The following is a 27089-nucleotide window of genomic DNA, read 5'->3' on the forward strand; positions in this document are numbered from 1 at the left end:
CAATGCAATCCCTATCAAACTACCACTGGCATTTTTCACAGAACTAGAACAAAAAATTTCACAATTTGTATGGAAACACAAAAGACCCCGAATAGCCAAAGCAATCTTGAGAAAGAAAAATGGAGCTGGAGGAATCAGGCTCCATGACTTCAGGCTATACTACAAAGCTACAGTAATCAAGACAGTATGGTACTGGCACAAGACAGAAAGATAGATCAATGGAACAGGATAGAAAGCCCAGAGATAAGCCCACACACATATGGTCACCTTATTTTTGATAAAGGAGACAAGAATATACAATGAGAAAAGACAGCCTCCTCAATAAGTGATGCTGGGAAAACTGGACAGGTACATGTAAAAGAATGAAATCAGAAAACACCCTAACACCGTACACAAAAATAAACTCAACATGAATTAAAGACCTAAATGTAAGGCCAGACACTGTACAACTCCTAGAGGAAAACATAGGCAGAACACTCTATGACATAAATCACAGCAAGATCTCTTTTGACCCACCTCCTAGAGAAATGGAAATAAAACCAAAAATAAACAAATGGGACCTAATGAAACTTAAAAGCTTTTGCACAGCAAGGGAAACCATAAACAAGACGAAGACACAACCCTCAGAATGGGAGAAAATATTTGCTAATGAAGAAACTGACAAAGGATTAATCTCCAAAATATAGAAGCAGCTCATGCAGCTCAATATCAAAAAACAAACAACCCAATCCAAAAATGGGCAGAAGACCTAAATAGACATTTATCCAAAGAAGATATACAGACTGCCAACAAACACATTAAAGGATGCTCAACATCACTAGAGAAATGCAAATCAAAACTACAATGAGGTATCACCTCACACCAGTCAGAATGGCCATCATCAAAATATCTACAAACAATAAATGCTGGAGAGGGTATGGAGAAAAGGGAGCCCTGTTTCAGTGTTGGTAGGAATGTAAATTGATACAGCCACTATGGAGAACAGTATGGAGGTTCCTTAAAAAACTAAAAATAAAACTACCATACGACCCAGCAATCCCACTACTGGGCATATACCCTGAGAAAACCATAATTCAAAAGAGTAATGTCCTACAATGTTCATTGCAGCACTATTTACAATAGCCAGGACATGGAAGCAACCTAAGTGTCCATCAACAGATGAATGGATAAAGAAGATGTGGCACATATCTACAATGGAATATTACTCAGCCATAAAAAGAAACGAAATTGATTTATTTGTAGTGAGGTGTCTGGACCTAGAGTGAGTCATACAGAGTGAAGTAAGTCAGAAAGAGAAAAACAAATACCAATACCGTATGCTAAAACACATATATAGAATCAAAAAAAAAAATGGTCTGAAGAACCTAGGGACAGGACAGGAATAAAGACGCAGACGTAGAGAATGGACTTGAGGGCACAGGGAGGGGGAAGGGTAAGCTGGGACGAAGTGAGAGAGTGGCATTGATATATATACACTACCAAATGTAAAATATATAGTTAGTGGGAAGCAGCCGCATAGCACAGGGAGATGAACTCCGTGCTTTGTGACCACCTAGAGGGGTGGGACAGGGAGGGTGGGAGGGAGATGCAAGAGGGAGGGGCTATGGGGATATATGTATACGTATAGTTGATTCACTTTGTTATACAGCAGAAACTAACACACCATTGTAAAGTAATTATACTCCAAAAATTTGTTTAAAAAAAATAAAATGAAACTTTATAACCTCGGAATTAAGTCTTAAATTCCATGTACATATATACAGATAATAAATAATTATAAATAAACAAATAGTTTGTTTCTACACAGATATATATGCATGTTTTAGGTTATTATGTATATATGTATACATAGAACTCTATCAAAAGAGAAAAATATTTTGAGTCATTTGGAATGGCTGGTTACAATGTTTCTATATTCTTGATGAGATAAAATAGTTTCAAATTCAAAAAAAATTAAATTAATGAGGCTCTTTAATGAATTATGAGCAAAGATAGATGGGCAAATATGGCTTTACTGTCCACTGAACATGAATTTGAGAAGATCAATTTGGACATTGTCATTCACAGATTTACAGAAACTGTTATGTTTTTATTTGCCGCTGTGACTAGTATAGAAATATAAGTTTTTCCCCATTTTCAAAAACACGTTAATGTAGTTGGAAAGTATTAATCAGTACTATTTTCCTTTTTTGTGTTTTTATTTAAAAAATTTTTTATTGGCATGGATATATATGAAGTTCAAAAAAACATTTTCACCGTCTGCATTTTTTTCCAGCCATGTTTATGATTTCTTTTGGTGCAAGATTATAACTCAGAGTGTTTGTTGTATGGAGGAAGGGATGACCCCCTCACTCTGGGCATCAGATGCACTAGGAGGGTGACTGACTGGGAGAGGCATTTATCTAAAGCCCTGAAGAACAGGCCTGCCCCAGGCTCCATGCCCACCTCACTTCCTTCTGGATCATTCCTGCGTTCTAAAAATAATACCTGCTGGGGCTCCGCTGGTGCCCCCCAGCCTTAACCGATGGTTCGACAATATCCCCCTTCCTCCGGCCTGGCTGCTTCCTCTGCCATGTGGTTCCAGGCCCCCAGCCAGCAGGGAGGCAGACCAGGGTGAGAGCAGAAGGGAGCCTCACGGTGCTAATTGGTGTTAAAGAATTCCCGCAGCCCTATCTTTCCTCCACAGCCAACGGGAGGCAGCTGAGAACAATGCCAGTTTTGCACTTTGTAGCCTAAAGTCAGGCAGCCCCCATCCCCACGCTCTAGGTGCCCTGTTTGGATGGGGAGAAGGGGCAGGGAGAAGGAGGATGTTAATAATAAAAAGCCAGCCCTTTCTCTGTGCCAGGATCCTTCCTAAGCACTTTTTATGTGTGTTACTCATTTAACCTTGATGACAAAGTGGACTATTAGGAATCCCATTTTTTCTTTTTTTTTTTCCTTTTTTTTTTTTTTGTGGTACGTGGGCCTCTCACTGTTGTGGCCTCTCCCGTTGGGGAGCACAGGCTCCGGACACGCAGGCCCAGAGGCCATTGGCTCACGGGCCCAGCCGCTCCGCGGCATGTGGGATCTTCCCGGACCGGGGCACTAACCCGTGTCCCCTGCATCAGCAGGTGGACTCTCAACCACTGCGCCACCAGGGAAGCCCAGGAATCCCATTTTATACCTGAAAGACGCTAATATGTTCTGAGCCCCTGACCCAGGCCAGGTACAGACCAGACTTTGCCCTGTGGCTTCTGTCCTTATCCCCATTAGATAGAGGAGGATACTGGGGCCCAGAGAGGCTAAGTAATTCAACCAAGGTCACACAGCCAGGGAGTAGCAGAGGCAGGATTTGGACTCAGATCTGGGTGATGCTAAAGCCTTTTGTTCCTGATCACCACACAGAACATCTTCTCTGAGGGGTCCAGTTTAAGGGGTCCACTTAAAATCCAGTCTTGGATCCAGTGGATACCAAGAGGAGGTGCCCATAGGGATGCTGGCCCCTTCCCTCCCCTCCAGCCTCGGGCCACACCTGCTGGGAGTAAGGATGCTGAATGGACGTGCTGGCCCTGGATGCTTTGCTTCCCTGGGCTACTGGCTGCCCTGTCCTCCCACTGTGGCCCATTCCTGTTCCACAAGCCTCCTCTGTGTTTAAGAGGCAAGTTAGGCTCCAAGCTCCTCACTTTCCTTCCCCGGCCTGGAATATGGGGATAAAAAATTGTTCTGGGTGGGGGAAGGGGCCTGTACTGCCATGAGCTCCTGGGGTGAACGCAGCAGAGGGCAGGGCTCTGGAGGCCCAGGTGTGGCCTCTCTTGGCTATTGATTTGGTGGGTCCCAAATGGAAGTGTTGCAGCAACAACACAGCAAAGTGGGCATTATAGACACAAACACACACACACACACACACGCTCACTCACTCACTCACTCACACCTGACTCGACTGACCTTGCAGCAGCTGGAAGACCCAAGCTCACCTGGGGGAAGCAGAATGTCCAGTAAAGGACTCGGACCAATTGATCCCCATATTCCCTCTTGGGTCTGACATTTTCTGTTCTTTGAGTTGTTGGCTTCAGTTTGCTCATCTGTAAGATGGGCATAATGATAGTACCTACCTCGTGGAGTTACTCTAAGAACTAAAGAGGAACAGGGCATGTCACATGTTTAAGAATAGTCGTGGCTTATAGTAAGTCCTACAGAAATGTTGGACATGGCCATCATTTGTTACGAAGCCGGTCCCCAGTCATCAGGCAATGGGGCCACCACATGGGGTGCCCTCCAGGGTCAGCCTGGGCAGCGTGGGGGCAAAGCTGACGGTTGAGTACAAGCACTGACTCTTCCAGAACCTACTTTGCTGCTGACCAGCTGTGTGACCCAGGGCAAGTTGCCTGTCCTCCACCCCCCAGCCCTCCCCTCTTCCCCCAACCCCATGCTTCAGTTTCTCATCAGTAAAATCAGGACAATTGTAAGGATTAAATGAGATAATGTGTATAGAGGGCTGAACACAGTGCCTGAGCGTAAATGGTGGCCACCACCACCCCTACCACCATCATCATCATTATCATCGTAAGTTGCCACTTACAATCTGAGAGGTTGTCATGGGGATGGGAACGAAGAACAAGCATTATCGTCTTGGTTTGCAGCGAAGGCCATTGGGATGCAAAAGTCAAAATGACTGACCTGAACTCCCACTGCAGAGCTCTGGCACAGCGGGGATTTAAACACATAAGAGTATCAATCTCTTATATCAGTAAACCAATTTGCCCTCCACAAACTGTTTCCACCGGCATTAGCTTCTTTATCCCAGCCTGAGACCTGGGTGGTTTTGCCCCACTTTTAAAAATAGATTTTTATTTTTTAGAGCAGTTTTAGGTTCACAGAGAAATTGAGCGGAAATTACAGAGCTTTCCCATATACCCCCTGCCCTCACACAGACCCAGCCCCTCTCTATCAACATCCCCCCAAGAGGGTACATTTGTTACAATCTGCGAGCCTACCTTGACACATGATGATCGCACAAAGTCCGTAGTTTATATTATGGTTCACTCTTGGCGTTGTATGTTCTATGGGTTTTGACACGTGTGTAATGACATGTATCCACCATTACAGCATCATACAGGGTACTTTCACTGCCCTAAAAATCCTCTGTGCTCCACCTATTCATTCCTCCCTGCCCTTAACCCCAACTGCTGATTTTTTTACTGTCTCTATGGTTTTGCCTTTTCCAGAATGTCATATAGTTGAAATCATAGAGTATATAACCTTTTCAGATTGGCGCCTTTCACTTTGTAATATGCATTTAAGGTTCCTCCATGTCTTTTTATGACTTGATAGCTTATTTCCTTAACGCTGAATAATATTCCATTGTCTGGATGCACCACAGTTTATTTATCCATCACCTGCTAAAAGATATCTTGGTGGCTTCCAAGTTTTGGCAGTTATGAATAAAGCTGCCTACTCCTATAGACATCCATGTGTAGGGTTTTGTGCGGATGTGTTTTCAGCTCCTCTGGGTAAATACCAAAGAGTGCTGTTGTTGGGTTGTATGGTGAGGATAGGTTTAGTTTGATAAGAAACTGCCAAACTGTCTTCTGAAGTGACTGTACCATTTTGCATCCCACCAGCAATGAATGAGAGTCCCCATGGCCTCACATCCTCACCAGCATTCAGTGTTGTCAGTGTTTTGGAGTTTAGCCCCCATTTAGCAGATGAGGAGACTGAGGTACATAGAGGTTAAAGGCCTTGCCCAGGTAGTGACAGATTGCCTCCCACTCCACTGCATTCCTACACACGTAACTCTCACAGTGTGCAGGCTGATATGTGTTCTTTGGCTAAGGAGTCATTTCCCAGTGGGGCCTGTGCCCTTCACAGCAGGCTTGGGGAAGCATCTCACCTGCAGGGAGAGGCTACTCTGGTGAGTCACCTGAGCAAGGAGTCTTGCAGAGGTGACACTGAAACGAAGGGACAAACCTGCAGGGTCAGCTGTTTCTATTTCCTTCTGTGGCTGGTTGGGTGGTGTGATAGAAGGAGCTGGAGTTGGAAACAAGTCTGAATCTTGGCTCAGCTACTCGAAGCTGTATGACTGCATGTAAGTCACTTAGCCTCCGCACATTAGTTTTCCCACCTGAAAAATGGGTGCAACTTCGTGGGGTTGTTGGAAGGATCAAAATGTCTGCATGTAACACAGCAATTATTTAGAACTTAGACCATCTATATTCATAAGGGATATTGGTCTGTAGCTTCCTTTTCTTGTGATGTCTTTGTCTGGATTTGGTATCAGGGTAATTCTGGACCCATAGAATGTGTTAGGGGCTATTGTAGGTCTTGATCATGAAACTGTAAGACTTTAGGGGAAACTTCTGGGTGGTGATTCATAAACTGTTATCCTCACTTTGAGACAAGACCAGGAGCTAAAATGTTGGGAATAAGCAAAGTGCCCACAAACTGGGCTGGTCAGAGGGCCTGGGGAACCCCAAGGAGGAAAGTAGGGGTGCTTTCAAGCTCTCCTTTTGTTCTTCCCTGGGGTTCAGTGAAGTCTTGGAAGCTGAGCCTGTCCCAGCTTTGCTGAGGAGAACACAAGTACCTGGACCTGTTGGGGCCAACAGTGCCATGTAGGCAAGGTGCCTGAGAGCCTGGACTGGACCCTGCCTGGGGCCCCCATTTCTCTCCCTTGGGTATTCTCCGACCTTTCCCCCAGACATGGAGTTGGTGCAATAACGCTCCACCAGCACCCCCAGGACTCACACACAATGGGGAGCTGTCCTAGAGCCCTTGGGGCCAAGCTCCGGGTCTAAGAGAGCGGTCTGGTGAGCTGGTTGCTCCCACAGCCTGGCTGGTGCCATATGGCTTTTGCAGGATTGAGATCCTGAGACACTGGGCCACTGAAATGGTGCTCATGTGCTGATTTTGAGTGATTCTCACATCAGACTCAGGACAAGTTCCGGCTTCTGGGCTACCATTAGTCCACTGCTGACCCCTGGGCTTGAGCCCCGTGTGTGGGTCTGTGCGGTGGCTCTTGCCCATCTATGCTTTGATCGTGGTGTCACCTCCGGCCTATACAGCACCAAGAGTGGCAGGGGTGGCAGCAAGCATCCTTTACCCTGGTGCTAATTTCCAAGAGCACCCAGGGCATCCCCCACCCCATTGCAGTCTTCTATGGCCTAAAGCGTTTGTCATTTACACCCGAACATTCTGAACGGTCAATTTATGACCAGAAAACAAATGATCCTTCTCATTCTCCGGCACATTGGGTAAGACTTGCATTTATGGTCATCACCAGTGAAGCTGACCCTTTGAGAGAGTCACTGGAAGCCAGGATTCATGGCAATACAATGGATGATGCAGGGTCAGGAGTAAGGCTGCAACCAGCATTAAGTAAAGGGTAGAAGGAAACTGCAGAGGCAAAAACATCAACGTTGTTTCAATACAAACAGGTTCCTGTGAGCCATGGCATTGTGCATAATAACAGCATTCTCACTTTTTCTTTCATGATGGACGAAAGGAAATTTACCAGGAATGACATATTTGACAATAAAGAACATGAAGAGATGGTTCCTGGACCTGAACAGGAAAAGCTGTTTCTTGGATCCTACAAAGAATCTTCACGTGCACTGATTGGACAATAAACAAATATGTTAAGACCTTTTCTCTACCCATTTGTTGATAAATCACAATACCTCATAAGGGCCAAGAATTTTGTATTATATTTAAAAATCAAATTGTTGATCTAGACAGGGGTGTTAAAGAGAAAAACCGCATGCTCCAAATGGCGTCGCTTGTGTTAAAGCCCACGATACCAAACCTAGATTTAATACCTAACCTAATTGCAGCTTCAATCTTCACCAGAAATGTAATCATAATAAACCAGTCTGGAATTTTCTGGTCACCAACAATGAGGTAATCTGTCACGTAGGCCCTCTCCAGGCCCCAGAGGAAAAAGAGGCAATCTGCATGATAAAACCCTTGCCAGTCCCTTCCCTACAAAAAGAGGACGTCCTGACCTAAAAATAATCCCCTCTTTTCTTTTGTGAATTGCCTCGCCTGTCTTTCTATAAAAACCTTCCATTTTGTACAACCCCTCGGAGCACCCTTCTAGTTGCAAGATGGGATGCTGCCGATTCATGAATCACCTAATAAAGCCAATTAGATCTTCAAGTTTACTCAGTTGAATTTTGTTTTTTAACAAGGGTCCCGCAGACACAAGGCCCTACACATGCTAAGGGCAGATTTGACTGAGAGAGATGAGAGTTGTTCTTGTGAACTAGAGTTCGAACATCTTGGAGCAGGCAGAGAAGGCCTTGGCGACATCTGATCCAAAGCCTGCTCTTTACAAAGAATGAGGGACTGAGACGCAGCAATGGCAGAGGCCTCGGGGTATTTAACATGGAAGAGCTGCTACGTTCTGGAAGCGCAGTGGAGGGAGGGGACAGAGTATCCCTGCGGCTTTCTGCTGAGCCCTGAAGTGTAGCCAGATCTGGCCAGCCCGGAGGAGAATGGAGGAGAGCTGCCCTGGGGGCAGGCACAGAGGGCCAGGGGTGAGCAGGACCAGGGGTCCCTGCTAGGGGCTGGTCTGGCTGAGGGGCATCTGGGAGAGGCTGCTAGACTCTAAGTGGATCTCCAAGACCTTGCTTTCAGGCTCTGAGACCCCAGCCTTGTTCTCCCACGAGCCTGTCAGGATACTTGCCATTTCCACTCCTGGGTGTAACTTCAGGTTCAACCTGAGAGAAGCAAGTGGGGCTAAACCAGGACAGTACCTGGAGCCACTAAGTTTGCACACAATTTCAAGCCAAAGCAGGAAACGTCAAAGCTACAGTCCCTTGCTGGAGCTGTTTCAGGCACCTGTTGTCACCTTTCTGCCCCCTGCCATACTTGTAATCTTGTCCTCAGAGGAAAGATTTTGAAAGCCGCTGGTTAAGCTATTGAAGGCCAAGTTAAAATTCAATTATATTACCTGGGACATAGAATTTATCTGATGGGGTGCTCACGATACCTTATGATGTAAATCAGTGATTCTCAGAATCCCCTGGAGGGCCTATTTAAACATACTGCTGGACCCTGAGTCAGTAAACTTGGTGCAGGGCTCACAAATCTGCATTTATAACAAGCCCGCCTGTGAAGCTGATGCTGGTTTGAGACCCACACTTTGAGAAGCACTGATGTGGGTGTTATCAAAGGTTAGATCCAAAGGATCTAAAGGTTGGAAATTCCCAGGGCCCAAGTGGCTCTATACAAGGGACTGCTTTCGCCTTCTGTTGGTTATTGGTGGCATGGCAGGCTTTTTTTCCTTTTCCCAAACATTTTTCATGTTAAATATAATGTTTGCCAATTTATAGTTCTTAAGTACATGGGTTTTTGTAATCCCATTCTATAAATGAATGAACCATGGCTTGGCTGGGAGATGGGGCTTTGGTAAACCACATGCTTATATGCAGCAACGCTTGAGCAAGAACTCAGATTCCTGACTCCCACCCTGGAGGGGCCCTAATACACAAGATGCTCAGGCAGACACTTGGGGTTGTGGAAAGTGCAGCAAAGACAGAGTCAGGCCTGGGCCCTGGGCCCACTCTGCTACACGTTAGCTGTGAGCCTGGGCAACCTGCATCATCTCTCCCAGCCTTAGTTTCCTTTCCTGAGAAATGGGGAAGATAATAGTTGTTTAGTCCAACACATACACATATATTATATTTATATTAGTATTAATAGTTCTTGGCACATAATAAGTACTGTATAGATTAACAGAATGATGATGATGTTAATGATGGTGATGGTGATGATGACAGTGATGCTGATAATGATTGGCAAGATGTTCTTCCCTATAATACATATTCTCACATTAACAATTAATTACAGGGCTTCCCTGGTGGTGCAGTGGTTGAGAGTCTGCCTGCTGATGCAGGGGACATGGGTTCGTGTCCCGGTCCAGGAGGACCCCGCATGCCGCGGAGCGGCTGGGCCCGTGAGCCATGGCCGCTGAGCCTGCGCGTCCGGAGCCTGTGCTCTGCAACGGGAGAGGCCACAGCAGTGAGAGGCCCGTGTACCGCAAAAAAAAAAAATTAATTACAAATTTTAAAAAATAGTTGTTTAGTCCACCCTGACTTAAAAATTATGAGGACTGAAGGATTGAACACCGTTTAAGGAACACTGTTGATTTCTCATAGTAATAACAGGATTTATGGACTGGATACACTGCCCCAAGTGCTTTCTCTCATTTACACCTCATAACAGCTCTGTGAGGCCAGAGTTATTATTATCTTCATGATGAAGAAAAGGAGATGGAGTACAAGGAGGTCAAACAACTGTCCTGATGACATTGTTCGGGAGCTGGGGTTTGAACCCACATATGACGGCTCCGGAGCCGGGTGCTTAGCCACTGCACTATGTGAGAGTGCACAGTGTTTCTGAAGCACATCTGTCTCTGGGCTGCACGCACGTGCAGGCTCTGCCAGGGAGCCCTACCAGGGTGAGCCATCTGTCCTCCCTGTGAGTGAATGTGTCTGTTTGCCATCATGGCCCCAGGCAGAGCTGGGAGAGCAGAGCTCTGGGGAGGCTGACCCCGAGGTTCCCTCACTGAGCCCAGTTACGAGGCTCCTCCCTCCATCATCCATTTCCATACCCCCCACCTAGGCGCAGTACACATATGGATCCATCCAGTCCCACACACATGCGCACAAGCTCCTAGAGCGGATTGAGAGCAAAGAGCCTGCTGCCCAGGTGAAGGCATCCCCAGTGAAGGATGCAGCTCTCAGAGGCCCTAGACCTGCCTGCTTCCAGGTGGCTCACCGGTCATCACCTGTCAGATATGGGGTGAGAGAGGACACCCCGAGAGCAGCCCAGCATTTCTCCCACACCAGAGTCAGCATGTGTGTGTTGTACAGAGGCCACGGAGAAAGGGGGTGAGGGACAAAGAAAGAGAGCGAGGGGGGCAGAGAAGAGAGACAGAGCCACAGGGAGAGGGAGAGGGAAACACACAGAGATGAGAAAGGCTGTAGGACAAAAACAAGCAGACGTGGTGGGAGGATAGAGCTGGAGGAGAGACAGGAGGAAGAGATAAACCATGAAAGTCAAGGGGAGGTGGAGAGGGGAGAACCCCACACCCAGACATGAAGAGCAGCAGAGGGGGTGCCAGGAGGGGAGGGGCAGAGTGGGAAAGGTAGTCACTAGGGGTTTAGTGAAGAGGTGTGGGGAGGTCACAGACATACAGACTTGAAGCATGGAAAAGTAGATGCACCAGTGGAGACAGGTAAGGGGGAGAGAGCATGGGGAGACAATAAAAAAGAAAGAAAGAAGGAAATGAAGACCAGAAGAATTATATGCAGGGAAGGGTATTGAATAAGGCACTTGCTGTGTGCTGGAATTACCAAGAGAAAGAGCCAATCCCTGTCCTCAAGCAGCTTGTTCTCCAGCAGGAAGTCAAACACACAACCAGGAAATGATAAAAACAGAAAACAACAAAAAATAAAACAATGCAGAAATACAGAAAAGAAGGAGGCTCGGGGAGTTATGGAAAGTAGCACAGAGGCTGGGCATCTAAACCATCCCAGTCACAGTGCAGGAGGGCTTCCTGGAGGAGGCAACATCTGAGGAAAGAATGAGGAAGAGTCTGGAAGGTGCTCAGGTGGAGAGAAAGACAAGAGTGTGATGAGAGAGACAACACAGAGATGCAGGGGTTGGGAAAGGTCTTGGAGGACCCGGTTTGGACCTCATCCCAGAGGCAGCTGGGAACCCCTGATGGGTTTCAACGAGGCAGATGTGTGTGCGTTTGGTCAGGGGTGCATGAGCTGCCGGGTGGAGAATGGATTGTTCGGCATAAGGCAGGAGGCAGAAGGACCAGTCAAAACACGATGCTGTGCTAGGGCAGTAACAGCAGAGACGGAGAGGAAGGAAAGGAATTGAGGGACAGTAAGATCTGCAGGGCGTGACACTGAGTGCCTGAGGGCAGGTGGTATATGGATGTGTGTCGGGGGGTGGCATGAACGAGGCAGCCAGTGAGGACTGGAGGAGAACCTCCCTCCTATGGGCTCCACAGCTTTGGGAATCTCCCTCCCACTGGCCCCGTGCTACAGTGCAGCTCCCACCCATGGTCTGGGATGTGTGCTCACAGCTGCGGGTCTTTCCTAGGAGACTACAAGCTTCTTGCAGGCAAGGACCAAGCCCTCCTCACTCTGCACAGTGGCACCCAATACGGAGCCTGGGAAAAAGCTAGGCAAACAAACATACTGAATGGGTCAGAGCCTGATGTCGAGATGCCTCCCTATGGCATGCTGGGATTTGAGCCAAGGGGTTATTAAGGCTGAAGCTACAGGTGCCCATGGCAGCCCTATTGGATTGGTTGAGCAGTTATTCAGCATCTCCTATGTGTCAACTGCTTTTTGTGATTAAAAAAAGAAAGAGACAGAACACATGGTCACAGCCCCATCAAAAGAGACAGGACAAATATATTTAATTATGATAATTATACTACAGTGTGAATCAGGCAACCGTGGAGGTAGTATCAGGGCAGCTACATAGAGGTAGTGCCTTCTGAGCTGCGGTTTGAAAGATGAATAGGAGTTTGCCATGCAGAGAAAGAGGTGTAAAGGCATTCAAGGCTGAGGATAGAGCATGGTTTACAGCACTGAGGCATGAAAGAGTCTAAAGGACACCAGAGCTTCCACTGCAAGCTCTCATTTATTCCACAGTTTTTAACACGTCCCCTCAGCCTCCCTCCAGTTTCACCTGTAGCTCAGTGGATGGTCCAAGAGAGCTCAGACTTGAACAAACAGCATCCCACCTCAAGTAAGAGCTGGTGGGGAGGGGGTGTCTTTCTACTTTCTGCCCCAGGGCATTCTCCAAGCTAAAGTAATGCCATAGGGGCAGCCCTCAAACAGTGGGGAAGAGGGGCCCGTGGATGAATGCCCACTGAATGACTCTTGGCAGGCAATCTGGACACATCCCAGATGCCTCCAGGGAAGTGGGCCCCCTTGGTTCCAGCAGTGACTTTGAGAACACACAATATAAAGCCAATTTTTATGTTGGCTTTTCCTCCTTCCCAATCTCACTAATTACCCCATTCACTCTTCCACTCTTGCGTCCTGGGATCGCCTTCCAATTAAGCCACCTGCATCCAATTCCTTTCTCAGGCTCTGCTTTGGGGAGAATTCAAACTAAGATGGGCCAGGTCGCAGGGGACCAGGAGGCGGGAGGTATTGTGGTATAGACAGTCACACCACAGAAAATGCACACATTTCTGAGTATCTCCTAGGGGCCAAGCCCTTGACTTGCAGAGGGAATGCCAAGTTCTTTGAGAGGGCCCTAGCTCTTCCAGACCTCTGTTCTGATTGGGGAGAGTGACAGAAGGGGCGAGCCAGCAGCATGTGAGGAATCAGAAACATTTTCTTTCTGCTTTGGGAGTGTGTCATGTGGGTTGTGGGCAGCAGATTGATGTTCCTAATTACATTTGGCTTAAGCTGATATTAAGTATTTGTCTTGTTCCCAGAGCCCACAATGCTGGCGGATGGTGGGGAAGGTGCCAAGAGGCATGCTGGGTAGCCGAGGATGACAGTCTGAGATTTTAAATATCCATGAGAGATAAAAATGGATGAGTCACAGTCATGGGGGCAGGGTGACTAGTGTTCCTAAGTTGCCCTTTAACGGTTTCCAGGGGCTGGAGGGGCCTTGGAAAGGTTTTGAGGTCCATCCTCCTGTCTTGAGGCTGACCTGCCCAAGACAGCCCAGACAGGGAATGTGACCACTTCTGATGCTGGAGAGCTTGCTAAGGGCAAATGCTTTCATGTATCCTATTTAAATTTCTTCTGCTGCAGGTCGAAGGTCTATTTTGCTTAATTTGTTCTTGGTGGCATTAAATATTCACTGAGCACCTACTGGCATTAAATATTCACTGAGGGCTACACGGTAAGAGAAGGCACGTCTTGGCGCTCAGAACGCCTGTGGGCTCACAGTCTATATTGACCAGAAGCTCATGAAAACAAGACCAGACACTTGGACCCAAATGCAACACGGGCAACCAGGGGGTTGGAGTTGTCAGGGGTTTGGCAAGGAGGTGGGCCATGAGAGGCCGGGAGGGTTTGGATCAGTGCAGAATAATAAGGAGGGCATTTCTGGCAGGCGAGCAATGTGGTCAAAAGCATGAGGTCCAACATGGGAACACAACTAGGAAGGGTCTGCACAAAGGAGATGCCTGAGGCTTACGACAACATCTGCTGCCCAAGAGATGCAGTTAAGTCATTCAAGCTCCTCATGGGTGAAAACAGGACTACTAGCTGTCCATCCACCTCCCAAGACAAGTGTGAAGCTCAAATAAGGCAGCAGGTATGAGTGGCCCTGGAATTCACAGATCCAAAGCACAGTGTTGTGCTTGACTGAAAAAGACTCTGTTCAAGTCTTGGGTCTGTCACTGTATCATCTGGGGGAGGTCCTCGCCCCTCACTTTGTCTGTTCACTCATCAGCAAACTGAGAATGGTAATTCCTTCTTCATACTGTTGCACTAATTTAGGATTACAGGAGAAAATGTAAATAAAAGTAGCATGATGATCCACAAAGCTCTACAGCTGCTGATTACTTTATTACTGTTGCTCTAAACAGTGGGCTTCTTGAAGGCAGCCATCCGATCTCCTCTCTGTTCTTCCGGCACCTTCCACAGAGAAGGTGTGCGCACCACCGCGACCACGTCGTCTAGTTAATTGAATTGCATGATCATCAGCAGCAGGAATCCAGCACTTCCGGGCGTGGAGGGAGATGGTGATGCGTAGCCGATCCCTCCGCCTCCATCTCCGCTAACCCCGCCCCTCCGCAGTCTCAGCGGTTCAGGAGCTGCCGAAACCGGTTCTGCTCAGGTAGTCGGGAGGAGGACTCGTTTCAGAAGACTTGCGGGGACACTTTCAGGTGATTGTCCCTCAAGTCCCTGAAGCATCTCCAGGATATGGTGTGACTCAGGTCAGGATTAGTTCGCCACAGAGGACGCACCTGTGTTCCCCCAAAGCCGCGCCGCATCCAGGGGTCGTACAGACACACCTGGGACAGGGCCCGTCCTCTCTCTAGAACGCAGCTTTTATCACAGGGGGTCCAGTACAGAGCTTGGCGGCGACGAGGAAAGAGCGGGCTCCTGGAGAAACGCCCGCCCGGCTGCGTGCCGTTGTCTAAGTCACTTTCCACCCTGCCCCTCAGTTTCCTCCTCTGTAAAACTGGTTACGAGCCCCTCTGGGCCACCGCCTCGCTGCGGGAATGAGACTCAGACCAATGCTGGCGCCTCCCATCCCACGCCCCTCGGGTCGAGGTCTGCGCGAGGCAGGGGTGCGGGCCGAGCTCCGGGCGGGCGGCTGCCACGCCCCTCGCCGCCAGCAGCGCGGCACTCCTGGCCGACTTTGCGAACCTCCAGGGGGCGAGCCCGGCCCTCTTCTCAGCCCAAGCGGCGCCTCGGCCGTCTAGGGTGTGACTTCACCAGCGTCCCGGGGCCAACAGGGCACCGAGAGCCCGGGTCGCTGCCCACCCCCCCACCCAGCAGGTGCCAGGACCCAGCCTTGCCCAGCCGCGTGGCGGCCGTGGGCCTGAAGGGGTTAAGGCCGCGGGCCTGGGCGCCGGCCCCCGGCTTCGCCAGCAGCGGTGCCCGGCGGTCGGCGACCGAGCCCCGAGGCGAGGGGCACGGCGGCGGGCGGGCGTGCGCTTCCTCCTCCTCCTCCTTCCGCCTCCTCCTTTGTAGCGAGTTCCCGTCCCCTCTTCCTCCCCCCGCCCCCCAGCCCGGGCCCTCTCCCTCGCTCCCTTTCTTCCTGCCTCGCCTTCCTGCGGCGAAGGAGGCTCATCTATTATAAATGCACATTCGGGGCTGACATCAGCGACGAGCGGCGGGCGAGCGCCGACGAGCGGTCCCTGCGCGCTGCCCGCCCGAAGTGCTGCCCCCAGGCTCGGCTGAGCCTCCCGCGGGGCGCGGGTAGCGCTCGAGCCGCGCCGGACCCCTTCCCGCCGCCTCCCGGGGCCCGCCGCCGACCCCGGCCGCCGCCCCCGCACGCCGCGCCCGCGCCCCCGCACCGCCCCGGAGTTTCTGCATGACTGTCACAAAGGTAAGCGCCCCTCGCCCGCCGCGCCCGGGACCCGCAGGCGCTTGCAGCCCCAGGCCTGGGCTGCGGGGGGCGCGGGGGTGTGGGCGTGGGGAGGGGGCACTGGTGTCGGGAAGGTGCTGCGTGCGCTTCTCTTGCTCCCCCAGTCGCCCGAGTCGCTCCGGCCCCCCGAGGACCGCGGAGGGAAGGGGGAGGATGCCGCTTTGGCAGACGCCGTGGTTTGGACAGGATCCCTCGCACCGGCTCAACCCCAGGACTGCATTTTTAACCCTTGTTTAGGATGCTGCATTTTTAACCCCTGGAGAGCAGTGTGGGGCAGCTCCGTGGGGTCCCGTTGGTGCGGGCCGCGGGGAGCGTCGCTGGCAGGGACTGGAGCTGGGCAGTGGGTGTGGGAATGGGCTTGCCGCCCTGAGGAGGCCCGCCGAGGTGAAAGCCCACCCCACCTGCCGGCTTCTGCCGCTAATCCCAGGAACTCTGGCCCCACTCCAAAGGCAGCCTGTGGAGAAGGTGCTCCCCAGTCCTGGGAGTTGCTACCCGGCATGGGAAAGGTTCTGCCGTGGCCGGCTTGAAGATATGGGGAGGGACTGTGGCGAGGAAGGGAGCAGCGCACAGTGGCAGCTCCCATGTTGGAGGAGAGTTTTTGGACCTTGTCATAGGTGCCCAGGTTTACTGGAGAGACTTTGGGAGCTTCCCTGCTGTGGGGAAGAAAGAGTTAAGTGGGAAGCAGACCTGGATAGTGGAAAGTGTCCAGGGTTTAGGAGACCTGAGTTCACTCTCCAGCACTATCCCAAATCCCCTGGGTGACCTTGGCTGGGCCCTTCTGCTTTGGCCCTCAGTTTTCTCCTGTGGAATGTGAGGATTAGGATGATAATATGGACCCTGGGGGTGGTGACGGGCAGTTGAAGAACCAATAAAATCAAGGGTGTGAACCCACACTTTTCAGACAGCTCTGTCAGGGTAAGGAGATCACAGCCTGGGCTTGGCCTTGGGTTTGTCGAGCCATGTACCCAAGGCCAGACTCCACCAGCTGCCCCGCTGGCTCTCGGAATTGGAGAGGTGGAGGCCAAAGTGGGAAGGGCAGCTTGTTTGTGGTCGGAGCAGTGGGCCAGATGGTGGGTCAACCATGGAAGTGATGGGAGAGGTGATTCTGGCTCCATCTGATAAGCCAGGGGCTACCCATGCCCCCCTGAGATCTGCCATAAGACAGTGTGTTCATTCAGGGTCTTTGGGCTCAATTCCGAAATCAGGACTTGGAAACATTGTGGGAAGATGAACTTGGGGGCTGAGGGGCTACCTTAGCTCTGGCTACTACTGGCAGGGCTGCTGAGACCCACAGGGTGATTTGAAATGATACAAATGCTGTTTGTCTGGGAAGGATTATTGTCATTAAGGTTATTAATGTCAAAGACGTAAGCAGGTTGGAGTAGAAGAGTAATGGATGGGCCTGGATGAGAGAAAGGATGTGAGATTTGTAATAATAGCACCGAGATTTGACTAGATGCCTCCCCTGTGTCTCTTTATGTATGTGAGCTCAGGCAGCCTTCCTTCCCAGGAGGCCTGCAGGGAAGGTGTGTTCAGGCCCCTTTAACAGAGGAAGAAGCTGAGGCTCAGAGAGGTAAAGTAACTTGCCTGAGGTCACACGGTGAGTAAGTGGCAGAGCTGGGGTTTGCCCTCAGGCCTATCCCGATCTATGGCCTGTGATCTTTCCATCGCCCTGCACCTTGGAGACTGGGTGATTCCAGTGGTAGAGGGGCACTGCTTGGAGGCCTGGGCCCTGGCGGGGGTGGGGGAGTCCATGAAGGTGAGTACCTGTCTGTTAAACCCATTGGCAGGCCTGGCCTCTTGGTATCCAGTGATTATTCACTAATGCACCCCGTTCCACCCCATCCCCCACCAAATCCCTCTGTCTCTCTCTTCCTGTTCTAACCAATGTGGCATCAGTTTAAGCCTTCTCAGAGGATTAAATAAAACCCCCACCTTAACCCTGTCTTCTCTTCCTTTGCCAGCCCTTCACAGACTAGTGGAGAGGGCTGGAGGAGCAAGAGGGCTGCAGGGGAGGGGCCTGGGGGCAGGCCTAAAAGCCTGCTGGTAGAGGCTCCTCTCTGAGTTTGAGAAGAAACCATAGTGCTCTGGGAGTCTGAAGGCCTGGCCTCTAGTCCTAAATCAGCCACTAACAGGCTGTGTGACCTTGGACCAGTCACTTCCATCTCTAGGCCTCTGTTTTCCCATCTGTGAAATGCAGGAATTGGTTCCACCTTCTGCGGGGCTTTGGGACAGCTTCAACTCTGGCAAGGAAGTCAGCTCTGGTGGAGACCAGGAAGCTCTTTTTTCTCTGGAGTTGGTCTGGTTACAAGAAGAACCCTAACGGGAGTCTGGGAGGTGGGATCACTGCTTAGTGGGGTGGTAGGCTGGGGAGGGAATGGATTAGAGGGTGAGGCCCTGGCTCTTGCTGCCTCTAGGCAGAGTCACCTCTTTTGGGCAAGCCCCAGCTTCCTGCCCCTTGGACCCTTGCTTTGAGCCTTTGTGTCACACCCCCCACAGGGCAGATCCTCAGGGCCAGGGTTAGGTGTGGATTGTATTGTAGGAGACAATCTTGTTAGCTCAGAGAGCCTGGGAAGTGGAGAAGAGGAAACCAGATGGTCAGTTGCTAGATCCTCAGTCGCACTTCCTTGGGGCAGAGGGGCTCTGTTTTCCGTTTGCCACCCTCCCTTTCATACATACCCCTAGCCCCCTTCATTGTGGAGTACAGCTGGTGAGGCTGCATATAAAACCTGGGGGTTTTCTGGAGGGGCTCCTGCCCTAACACTAGAGAGTCAGAGCCATGCAGATTTTGAATTGTGACCTTCTAGCCTGATGGCATTTTTCCTGGTTATGATGTTTTAAACTATATTTTATTCTGTGTATTTTAGTAAGCTGCCTTAGTTTCTTTATGTAATGAGGAGGAGAAGAAAGGAAGAAAAACTAGAGAGGAGAGGGAAGGACCAGATGCAGCTTCCCAGCCTACAGATATCCACAGGAGGTCAAGGCCCAGCCTTCTCCCAGTTTTGGTCCAGTGTCCTTCCATAGGGCAAGTCAAGTGTGAGGGAGTGAAGGCGGCCCTCCCAGTAACAAGATGATTTTATTCCAGATGATTTTATTCTTTGAATCCTTGTGCCTGATTTTTATAATTTTTCTGTCTCTATTCCATTTCAGTCATATACCTGACTTAGCACTTAGCAGTGCTTCTCTGTGTATAAATATGTTTCTAAATTGCCCTCACCTGGAAAAACAGAACAAAATATATTAGAAATGTGTGTAGAGTACTAGTCAGTAGGCTATAAGAAAAGCCTGTGAGCTGTAACGTAGGCCTTACCACATCCTTTTCGCTGCTCAGGGGTCCTTTGGAGTGATTTCTTGGCTTTTGTCTGTGATGTGACCAGAGATGCAGCTTCTAGGTAAGCAAGGTGGTGGCTTCTAGTGACTGGGTAGCCTTGTTCCCAGGTGTGCCTTGTTAAGTTAGGCGCTACTGAGCTCAGTGCTTTCCAAGTTCCCCAGGCTAGCTCAGGGGGCCAGGGGTCCAAGAACAAAGTACCCTGGGCAGCAGGAATGCCTGCTGCACCTAGGAAGGACTTAGGAGAAGGAATGTGGGCAAAGAGAGGACACCAGATGCCAGCATCCCCCTCTAAGCAGTCGATTCCAGGTCCACAAGCAGTATTGTCAGCCGTGCCCTGGCCCTTCTTTCTGCAGGTCAGCCTTCCTCTCCTGCCCCTGTTCCAGTAGAGCTCAGCTCGCTGGTGGGAGCCCCTGGCTCCTGCTGAATGTGATAGGACGGTGTTGTCCTGCCCAGGTAGCTAATAACAGTTAATTGTTTGGCAAAGATCACATGTCTCTAGGGCCCCTGTGGAGCAGCTTATAGGAGAACAGAATGTTCAAGCAGTTAAATCATCCAATTCTCTCCCCTGACAAATGAGGGAACTTAGGCTCAGGGAGCAGAACTGTGATTTGCCTAAAGCCACTCAAGCAAGTTTGAGGCTGGAGGGGCTGGAACCTGGGTCCTCCTGACTCCTGATCAGTGCTCTTTCCGCCTGGCTGCCCGGTGAGGGGGGACTTCAGGCAGCCCGAGCAGGAGCAGGTGTTTTTGCCCCCCTGCATCGCCCCAGCCTGGACCGCTAGTGCCTGGGTTTCCCTCTGCTGGGCAGCCTCTCCCTTTTTTGGGTCCAGCTGTGAGGGAACCGAGGGTCAGGATAGGGAAGGGGGTTACAAGCCCTTCTGCTTCAACTCATGGACCCAGATCCAGTCTACCTAGGGTGCCTGGACCACCAGATATCCCACTTCCCAGTACCTTTTTCCTGTCTGGCTCTTACTGCGAGAAGAGATGAGAGAACCTCAGTTAAAAGGCTGAGGGGTACCAGCACAGACCCAGCTCCCAGACACGTAGGGGTAGTGTGGGGATTCTGCCTTCTGTACACTCCGTGCACTCACTATACCTCCTCCTTCCCCGCAGTGCTTTTTCCAGATCGCTAGCATCCTCATGCAGAAGGTATCTAGCTAACATTCACTCATTCGTTCAGCCAGCACCCTCTGAGCTCCTGCTCTGGGCCAGGCCCTGTGTTACGCATTAGGGTCACAGAATGCATAGCCACAGCCCCTGCTGTCCGGGACCTTTGAGGAGATGGATGTGGAAGGAGGTATCTCAGCGTCCTGGGTTAGGAGTGTCAAGGGCCAGTGGACACAAGCTGGGAGAGGCCGGTCTTGGCTGCATGCTATAAGTGCTTAGTAAATACAGGCCCTTTCCTTCCTTGCTGTCTCTCCCTCACTCTCCAGAAAAGCTCTGGTGAGTTACTCCCTTCCTCAGTGTGCCCGGAGGCCCTGTGTTCTCTTGGCTGGGGGGTGTTGCCACCTTGGCATCTATGGCAGCGCCTAGAGGCATCTGGGAAGGGTTGTGAGGCTTCCCAGGGCCCCAGAATCACCCCACAGCCAGCCAGGCCTGTGGAGTCAGCACAGACATGGGCTCGGCCAGTTTGAGTGTACGGACACTGGCTGGACCAATGGCCTGGCAGCATCAGACCCTGGCAGCTCAGCGATGGAGTGAGTTTTTCCACTTCTCTCCCGGGTTGGCCAGCCTGGAGCAGACATGGCCTCAGCTGCCGCCGGCTCCTGGCACCGGGGCAGCCCAGATTCTGATTTGGATACGCTGGCCACAGAATTTGTCTGGTGTCCAGCAGATGAGAGAATGTACAAATTCCCTCTGTGCCCAGCCCCCTCTCCTTCCCTCTTCTGATCAGCTCGTTCTGTTCCCTTCCTTTCCCTGCCCCTGTACCCCGCAGGTTCAGGCCCCAGCCCCGAGCCGCCTGCAGCCTGGGAAGCTCGGAGCAGCTGGCTGGGAGCAGGCCCTGCCAGGGAAGGACAGATGCAAATCCGGTGGCTTCCACATGAAAAGAAGCTGTTTAGAATGAGCCTCTCCTTTGTGGGCCTGGAGTGTGGGACCAGCTGCGAAGGAGGCACAAGTAGGGTGGGAGGTGAGGGGGGGATTGGGGGTGGAACTGCCACTCACTCTTCCTCTCTCCCTCCCCCCTGCTCCCCCCCCACCCCGCAGAGGCCCCTGGAGGGACTTGGTAATTGGTTTCTGGCTGGCACCCTCCTTCCCATTAATTAACACAGCGATGGGAGGCGCCCAGGTTTGCTCACAACTGTCCTGTTTACCGAACACAAACATGGGTTACTGCAGTGAATCCCTACGCCCGTCCCATGGTGGGGAGGGTTCCCCCTATTTACAGATGAATAAACAGAGTCTCTGAGTAGAGAGATGACCACACCCTAGTCACAGAGCTAATGTGGGTCAGAGCCGGGGTGCACACCCAGATCTTCTGACTTTGAGCCAGAACCTTCTCAATCTGCTCACATAATGGTCCACATCCTGTGAAGATGAGAATAACAGTTTTTAAGCAGGCATTGGACGGGCATGATTGCATTTACTCTGTTCACCATGAGAGTGATTCTATTATTGGATAATCCCATTTTCCAGAGGAGGAAACTGAGGCTCAGTGAGAGTAGGTGAATTGCTCAAGGTTGCAGGTTTAGCGGGTGGGGGAGCAGGGATCTATACCTGGGCTGTCTGACTCCAGAGCACACATTCCTCTGACTTCCAGGCCTCTCCTGCTGGGGCTCTGTCGTATTCTGCAGCCCCTACCCCCAAAGCGTAGGGCTCCTGCCTGTGTGTCTGTGTCCCTGCCATGAGGTGTGCTCGCCTTGAGGGTGACACTCTTGGGTGTATCATGCTTAGACTTTCCTGTGGCTTTTGCTGGAGCTGGGAAAAACGTGAATGACTCGGGGAATGGTGCTGGGTAAGGAAGACATCGTGCACGTGGTATCCGGCATTAGATAAGGCTGCTTATAGGTAGGGCGGCCAGCACAGCAGCAGAACAAGGTGGGGCAGAGGCAGGGCCTTCTTCATTTCCACGAAGCTGGCTTTGTATAGGGAACGCAGGTCTGTGGTCCAGGCCTGCAGCCCTTACCGGAAGCAGCCTTCTCTTGAGATGGCCCTTGATTCCCAGGGGGTGCCTAAGAATGCCAGCTTTCGAGTCAGACAGATGGCACTGTATCATTTACTTGCAGTGTGTTCTTGGGCAGGTTGCCTAACCTCTCTGAACATCTGTTTCCCCATCCTTTAATTGGGATTGATAATAGTAGTACTTAAAAGGATTATTCTAAAGATTAAATGAGCTGATCTGTGTGACGCACTTACCACGTGCCTGGCAGTTAGTGTTAGCTATTAACATCGGGAAGACAGAAAATTAAACAAATGCTGACAGTGAGTGTCCTGGGGGTTATGAAATGAGCAGTACAGGGAACTCTGGGAATAATAGCAGGGGGCCTGACCTAATCAGGGGGCTCAGAAGTGACTGTTAGCTGAATCATGAAGGATGAGTAGGAGGTAGCAGGTGAAATGGGGGGAGCTGAGGAGAGGATAACAGGCAGAGGGAACAGGGCAGAATAAGACGTCTGGAGTCAAAAACAACTCTCCAGGATCGCCTCCTGCATGCCAGGCATTGGTGAGGGCTAAGCCCAGGTATTGGCTCATTTAATCATCAGAGAGACTTCATGGCGTAGATTACTGCTGTCATTTCCACTTTACAGATGAGGAATCACGCACAGAGAGGCCAGGTAAGCTGCAAAAGCTCGCCCAGTGAGGCAGAACAGAGGTGGGTCCAGACCTGGGCCTCCTGACTCTGGCACTCTTTCCTTCTTCCCTCCTGCAGCTTGAAGATGGCTTGTCACTGGGCCACTTCTTAAACTGACCTGAGGGGTGTGGAAGTGCCACATGCCATTGCCCAGCCTTCTGCTGCCCTCCCAGGGCCTCCCCTGGCTGCGTAAGGGAGGGCAGGGGTCCTCCTGGCTCGCAGGCAGCTCTGGGGAGGGGTCATTTTTTTTTTTTTCCCAAAAGGAAACTTTGCTCTGGCAGGAAAATTTCCACCTTCCATTTTTACTGGGCCCAATTATGACTGATTTTGTTTTTTAAACCTTTCTAATTATCTGGATTGGGCCTTGGTCTTTACAGTAAAGCCATAGGGACAGATGCAGAATTTTTAATGTTGGAAGTCTGTTGGGTGTCTGCATTTTGGTTTCTGCCCTGCCCGAGCTCAGAGAAGGTGACATTTTTCACAGGCTTAAACTTAACTGGCCCCTGAGTGAGACAGATGGTGACACTGTGGGAGGCTCTGGCTGCCCGCAGATGGGAATGTGGGGAGGCTCATTCTGCGTGGTGCTCACGCTAATCCCTGGGAAGAAGCCCCCATGCTCAGGGTTTAACTCTAGAGCCGTCTGAGGTCGTCTGGTCCAGCCCTCTGCCTTCGTGAACTCCACACTTTCTAGGAATATGAGAATGACTCCTAATCGTAATAAATACTAATTTCTTAGTAGGCTGTTTGGAGCCTTTCACCAGGTGTTAAGTCCCTGCTTTCAAGGAGGTGACAGTGAAATAAACACAACAACAAACGTAGCTAACCCTTCGAGGGTGCTTAGTTTATGCCAGGCACATAAAAAGTGTTTCATATGTATTTACTCATTTAATCTTCCTGATTACCTCTGAGGTCTGTGCTATTATTGTTCCCATTTCCATAGTAGCAGAAACAGGCCCAGAGAGGGCAGTGAGGTAACTTACTAGGGTCACAAAGCTGGGGAGGGCCTGAGCCTACCTCCCGGGCCTTCTGGCTTGCCATTCCATCAGGCTGGAATGACCCCAAAACAGGGGACCAGAGCAGGAGGCCTGGAGGCAGAAGATCCAAGCCTTGCTCTTGTCTCTTTTTCTTACCTTGTGACCTTGGGTTTGTCCCTCAACATCTCTGAGCCTCTGTTTTCTCATCTTTGAAAATGGAATTAGGACTCAACCTTACTAGGGTGCTGTAATGTGTAAGTAAGGCGGTCGTAGATGTCATGGAAGGGGATGGTTATTGTCATGTCTAATTCGCGCTCCCTCCCACCCCCTCCCATCACCAGCGTTTCATGGCCTTCGGAATTTGGCAGTTCCATCCAATAGCTAACCCACTTTTCCTGTGCTGTAGTCATGACTTCAGAATTGATTCATACTCTGTTGGTATGAAAAAGAGGAGTTCATCTCTTCCAAACAGCCTCTATCTGTTTTTACTACGTCAGGCTAGTTGGGTGCAGATAAAAAGTTGTTTTTTTCTCTTCCTATTCTATTTTGGCTATTTTAATACGCTTGGGATAAATAATCTGGCAGTAAAAATTGGGCATCCTGATTTCATTTGAAAAGTGAGCCAAATAAAGCATCCAAACCTTGATCTGTATCATCCTGGTTCTCTGCAAGCCCCAGCTCCCTGTGGAAGGCTGGGGAGGATGGGTCCCAGAGCACAGTCTTGCCTGGGTCTCTGGGCAGAGAGATCCCATCCTGTCCCCAGTGGCAAGTGACCTTGACCTTTGCTCCAGACGTGTCCTTATGCCTTTGGGGCTCAGACTTGCTTTTCCTTTAGGTTTATGGAAAGGAATATGCTCTAGTAGCTTGAAGCATTTACAGCAAACCGTTTAAACACCTTAAGTGTGATTTCAGAACTAACAGCTTTATGATCTGGGATCTGGCGGAATTTCTAAGACATGGAACAGCTGATGAAAAGAAAGGTGTTGGTGGATGGGGACAAAACGATTTAATTCTTGAGGGTTTTTTTTAACTTCCTAAAGATAATGCTGTTTCTGCCTGCCCTGCCAACCTCCAGGTGAAAGATCAGTTTGCAGGAATGCATGGGGAAATTTGGGATTCCGAGAAATTTGGAATTCTGGGAAAGGGGATTTCTGTGTACCTGAGGAGCCATCTGATAACTTTTTATTATCACATATCTGTCCTCTAAAGCCCAGGGGTCTACCTTCCTGCCTTAATCATTATTATATCTGAGGACAAACTCAAGTTGTTATGCACTGAGGCTATTTCAGGGCCTCAGTTGTCCTGTTAAACTGGCCTTTTCAGGGTCTGCATCCGTGTTAATTTCTCTGTCCCAAGAACACCTGTAGCACCCAGTCTCCACTACACCAGATACAAATAAAAGCCCAAGGTGTTATGTTGTTTGCTGATTGCTTTATGAGCATGAACCTTGACTCCTTAGTTATGAGCTTCCTGAGGCCAGGGATTACATCTGATTCTTTTTAGTACCTTTCACAGTGTTGTGCACGGTAGAAAAGGTGTGATATAGACCATGGGGTACCTGGTGTAAAGGTGCGAGATGGGGCAGAATTTGAAACAAGCCTAGACTATTCCCTGGATGTTGCTGCTTGGGCTAAGTCCTTACTCCTATAGATCTACGGACTGCTAGAACTGGAAGGGACTCTAAAGAGATGTAATGGGCTCCCTCATTTTGCAGAGGAGAAAACTGAGGCCCCAGAAGGTTTACCCAAAGGGGCACCAGTGGCTGAGCAGGAACTGGGGCTCCCTTCTGCCTAGTGGCAGGTTTGGGTTGGATGAACTTCAGTTTAGTGGGTTTTTCTAGGCTTCTACTAGAAATCAAGCCAAGGACTGATTCAGAAGTGGGGGTGGGAGAAAGTTCCAGAAAGTAGACTTTCAGAACTCAGTCTAGCTGGCAGTGGGCACCCAAATGAAGAGGACTGGCTCCCCAAGTGACCAGCCAGGAGCAGCCTGCCTCAGGGCCTGGTTAGGCCATGGCAAAGGCAGAAGGAATGACTTCTGAGGCTCTTTCTGCTCGGCCGTGGGGCTGTGATTACCCAGATCTGGTGGCCCATGTGTCCTACATGCCAGGCCGCCACCTTGGCCTCCACAGCGGCCCGTGAACCTCACTCTCCCTCCTGGAAGCTGGCCCACCTGGCACGCAGAGCTGCAGGCAATCTTTCCCTCCTTTGTTTCTCTGAAACCATTAGAAGGGCCTCTGGGTTGGGAGTCCGGGTTGCTAAGAGCTTTCCTCTGGCCAGGCCTTATCACTGGCTTGAGAAGTCTCCAGACAAAGTTTTCCCTGGAACTCTGGCTTGGAGGGATGGAGGGAGGGAGGAAGGGAGAGTGGGTGGAGGGAAGGAGAGGGGGGCTCAGGAGCCACAAACAAAGCCGGGCCTCTGCAGGCCCTGGGAGGACCAGAGTGCTGGGGCTGGCCGTGGGAGCTGCAAGCTCTGTGGGCCTTTGCTTTAGAAAAGCAGCAGGAATCACACTGCTCTGCTGAGCCTGCCCCCGACACTGGCCAGTGCACATCCATTATCGCACGTTCCCCCGCACTCTGCTGTCATTCCCACCTTACAGGTGGGGAGACTGAGCCTCCGAGAGGGCAGCACTCAGCCTGGCGCACACAGCGGGGAAGGATGAGCTGGGACCTGAGCTTGGTACGTCTGATTACATAGCCCCACGGACATGCAGAAACTTAGTGGCGCGCTGGCCTGGCAGTGGACGGCTGATCTTGCAGTGTGGTTGTTTTTTTAAAGAATGCCCTCCCAGTCACCATGCCCAGAAGCCACTATAGAATTCAGTTCCTTTGGGCCTTCTAGATGTTATTAAAATATAAATTCCCCTGGGAGGGATGATGCCTTAGCTTGCTGATAGCAAGACCCTAAGCAATGAGACTCAGGAGAGACTCCTG

The 27089-nt window shown here is 50.5% G+C and overlaps 1 protein-coding gene across 1 annotated transcript in view; it reads left to right on the plus strand.

Moving 5' to 3' along the window:
- The first annotated feature begins 15617 nt into the window (after positions 1 to 15617).
- CORO2B (coronin 2B) overlaps positions 15618 to 27089 on the plus strand; it is a 139660-nt gene continuing 128188 nt past the window's right edge. The window contains exon 1 of the mRNA XM_082617734.1: positions 15618 to 16029. Within this exon, the coding sequence (XP_082473860.1) occupies positions 16015 to 16029 (15 nt within the window). The 5' untranslated portion in view covers positions 15618 to 16014. The remainder of the gene's footprint in view (positions 16030 to 27089) is intronic.

Source organism: Mesoplodon mirus (assembly GCF_964341445.2).
Source record: "Mesoplodon mirus genome assembly, chromosome: 4".
NCBI classification, from domain to species: Eukaryota; Metazoa; Chordata; class Mammalia; order Artiodactyla; family Ziphiidae; genus Mesoplodon; species Mesoplodon mirus.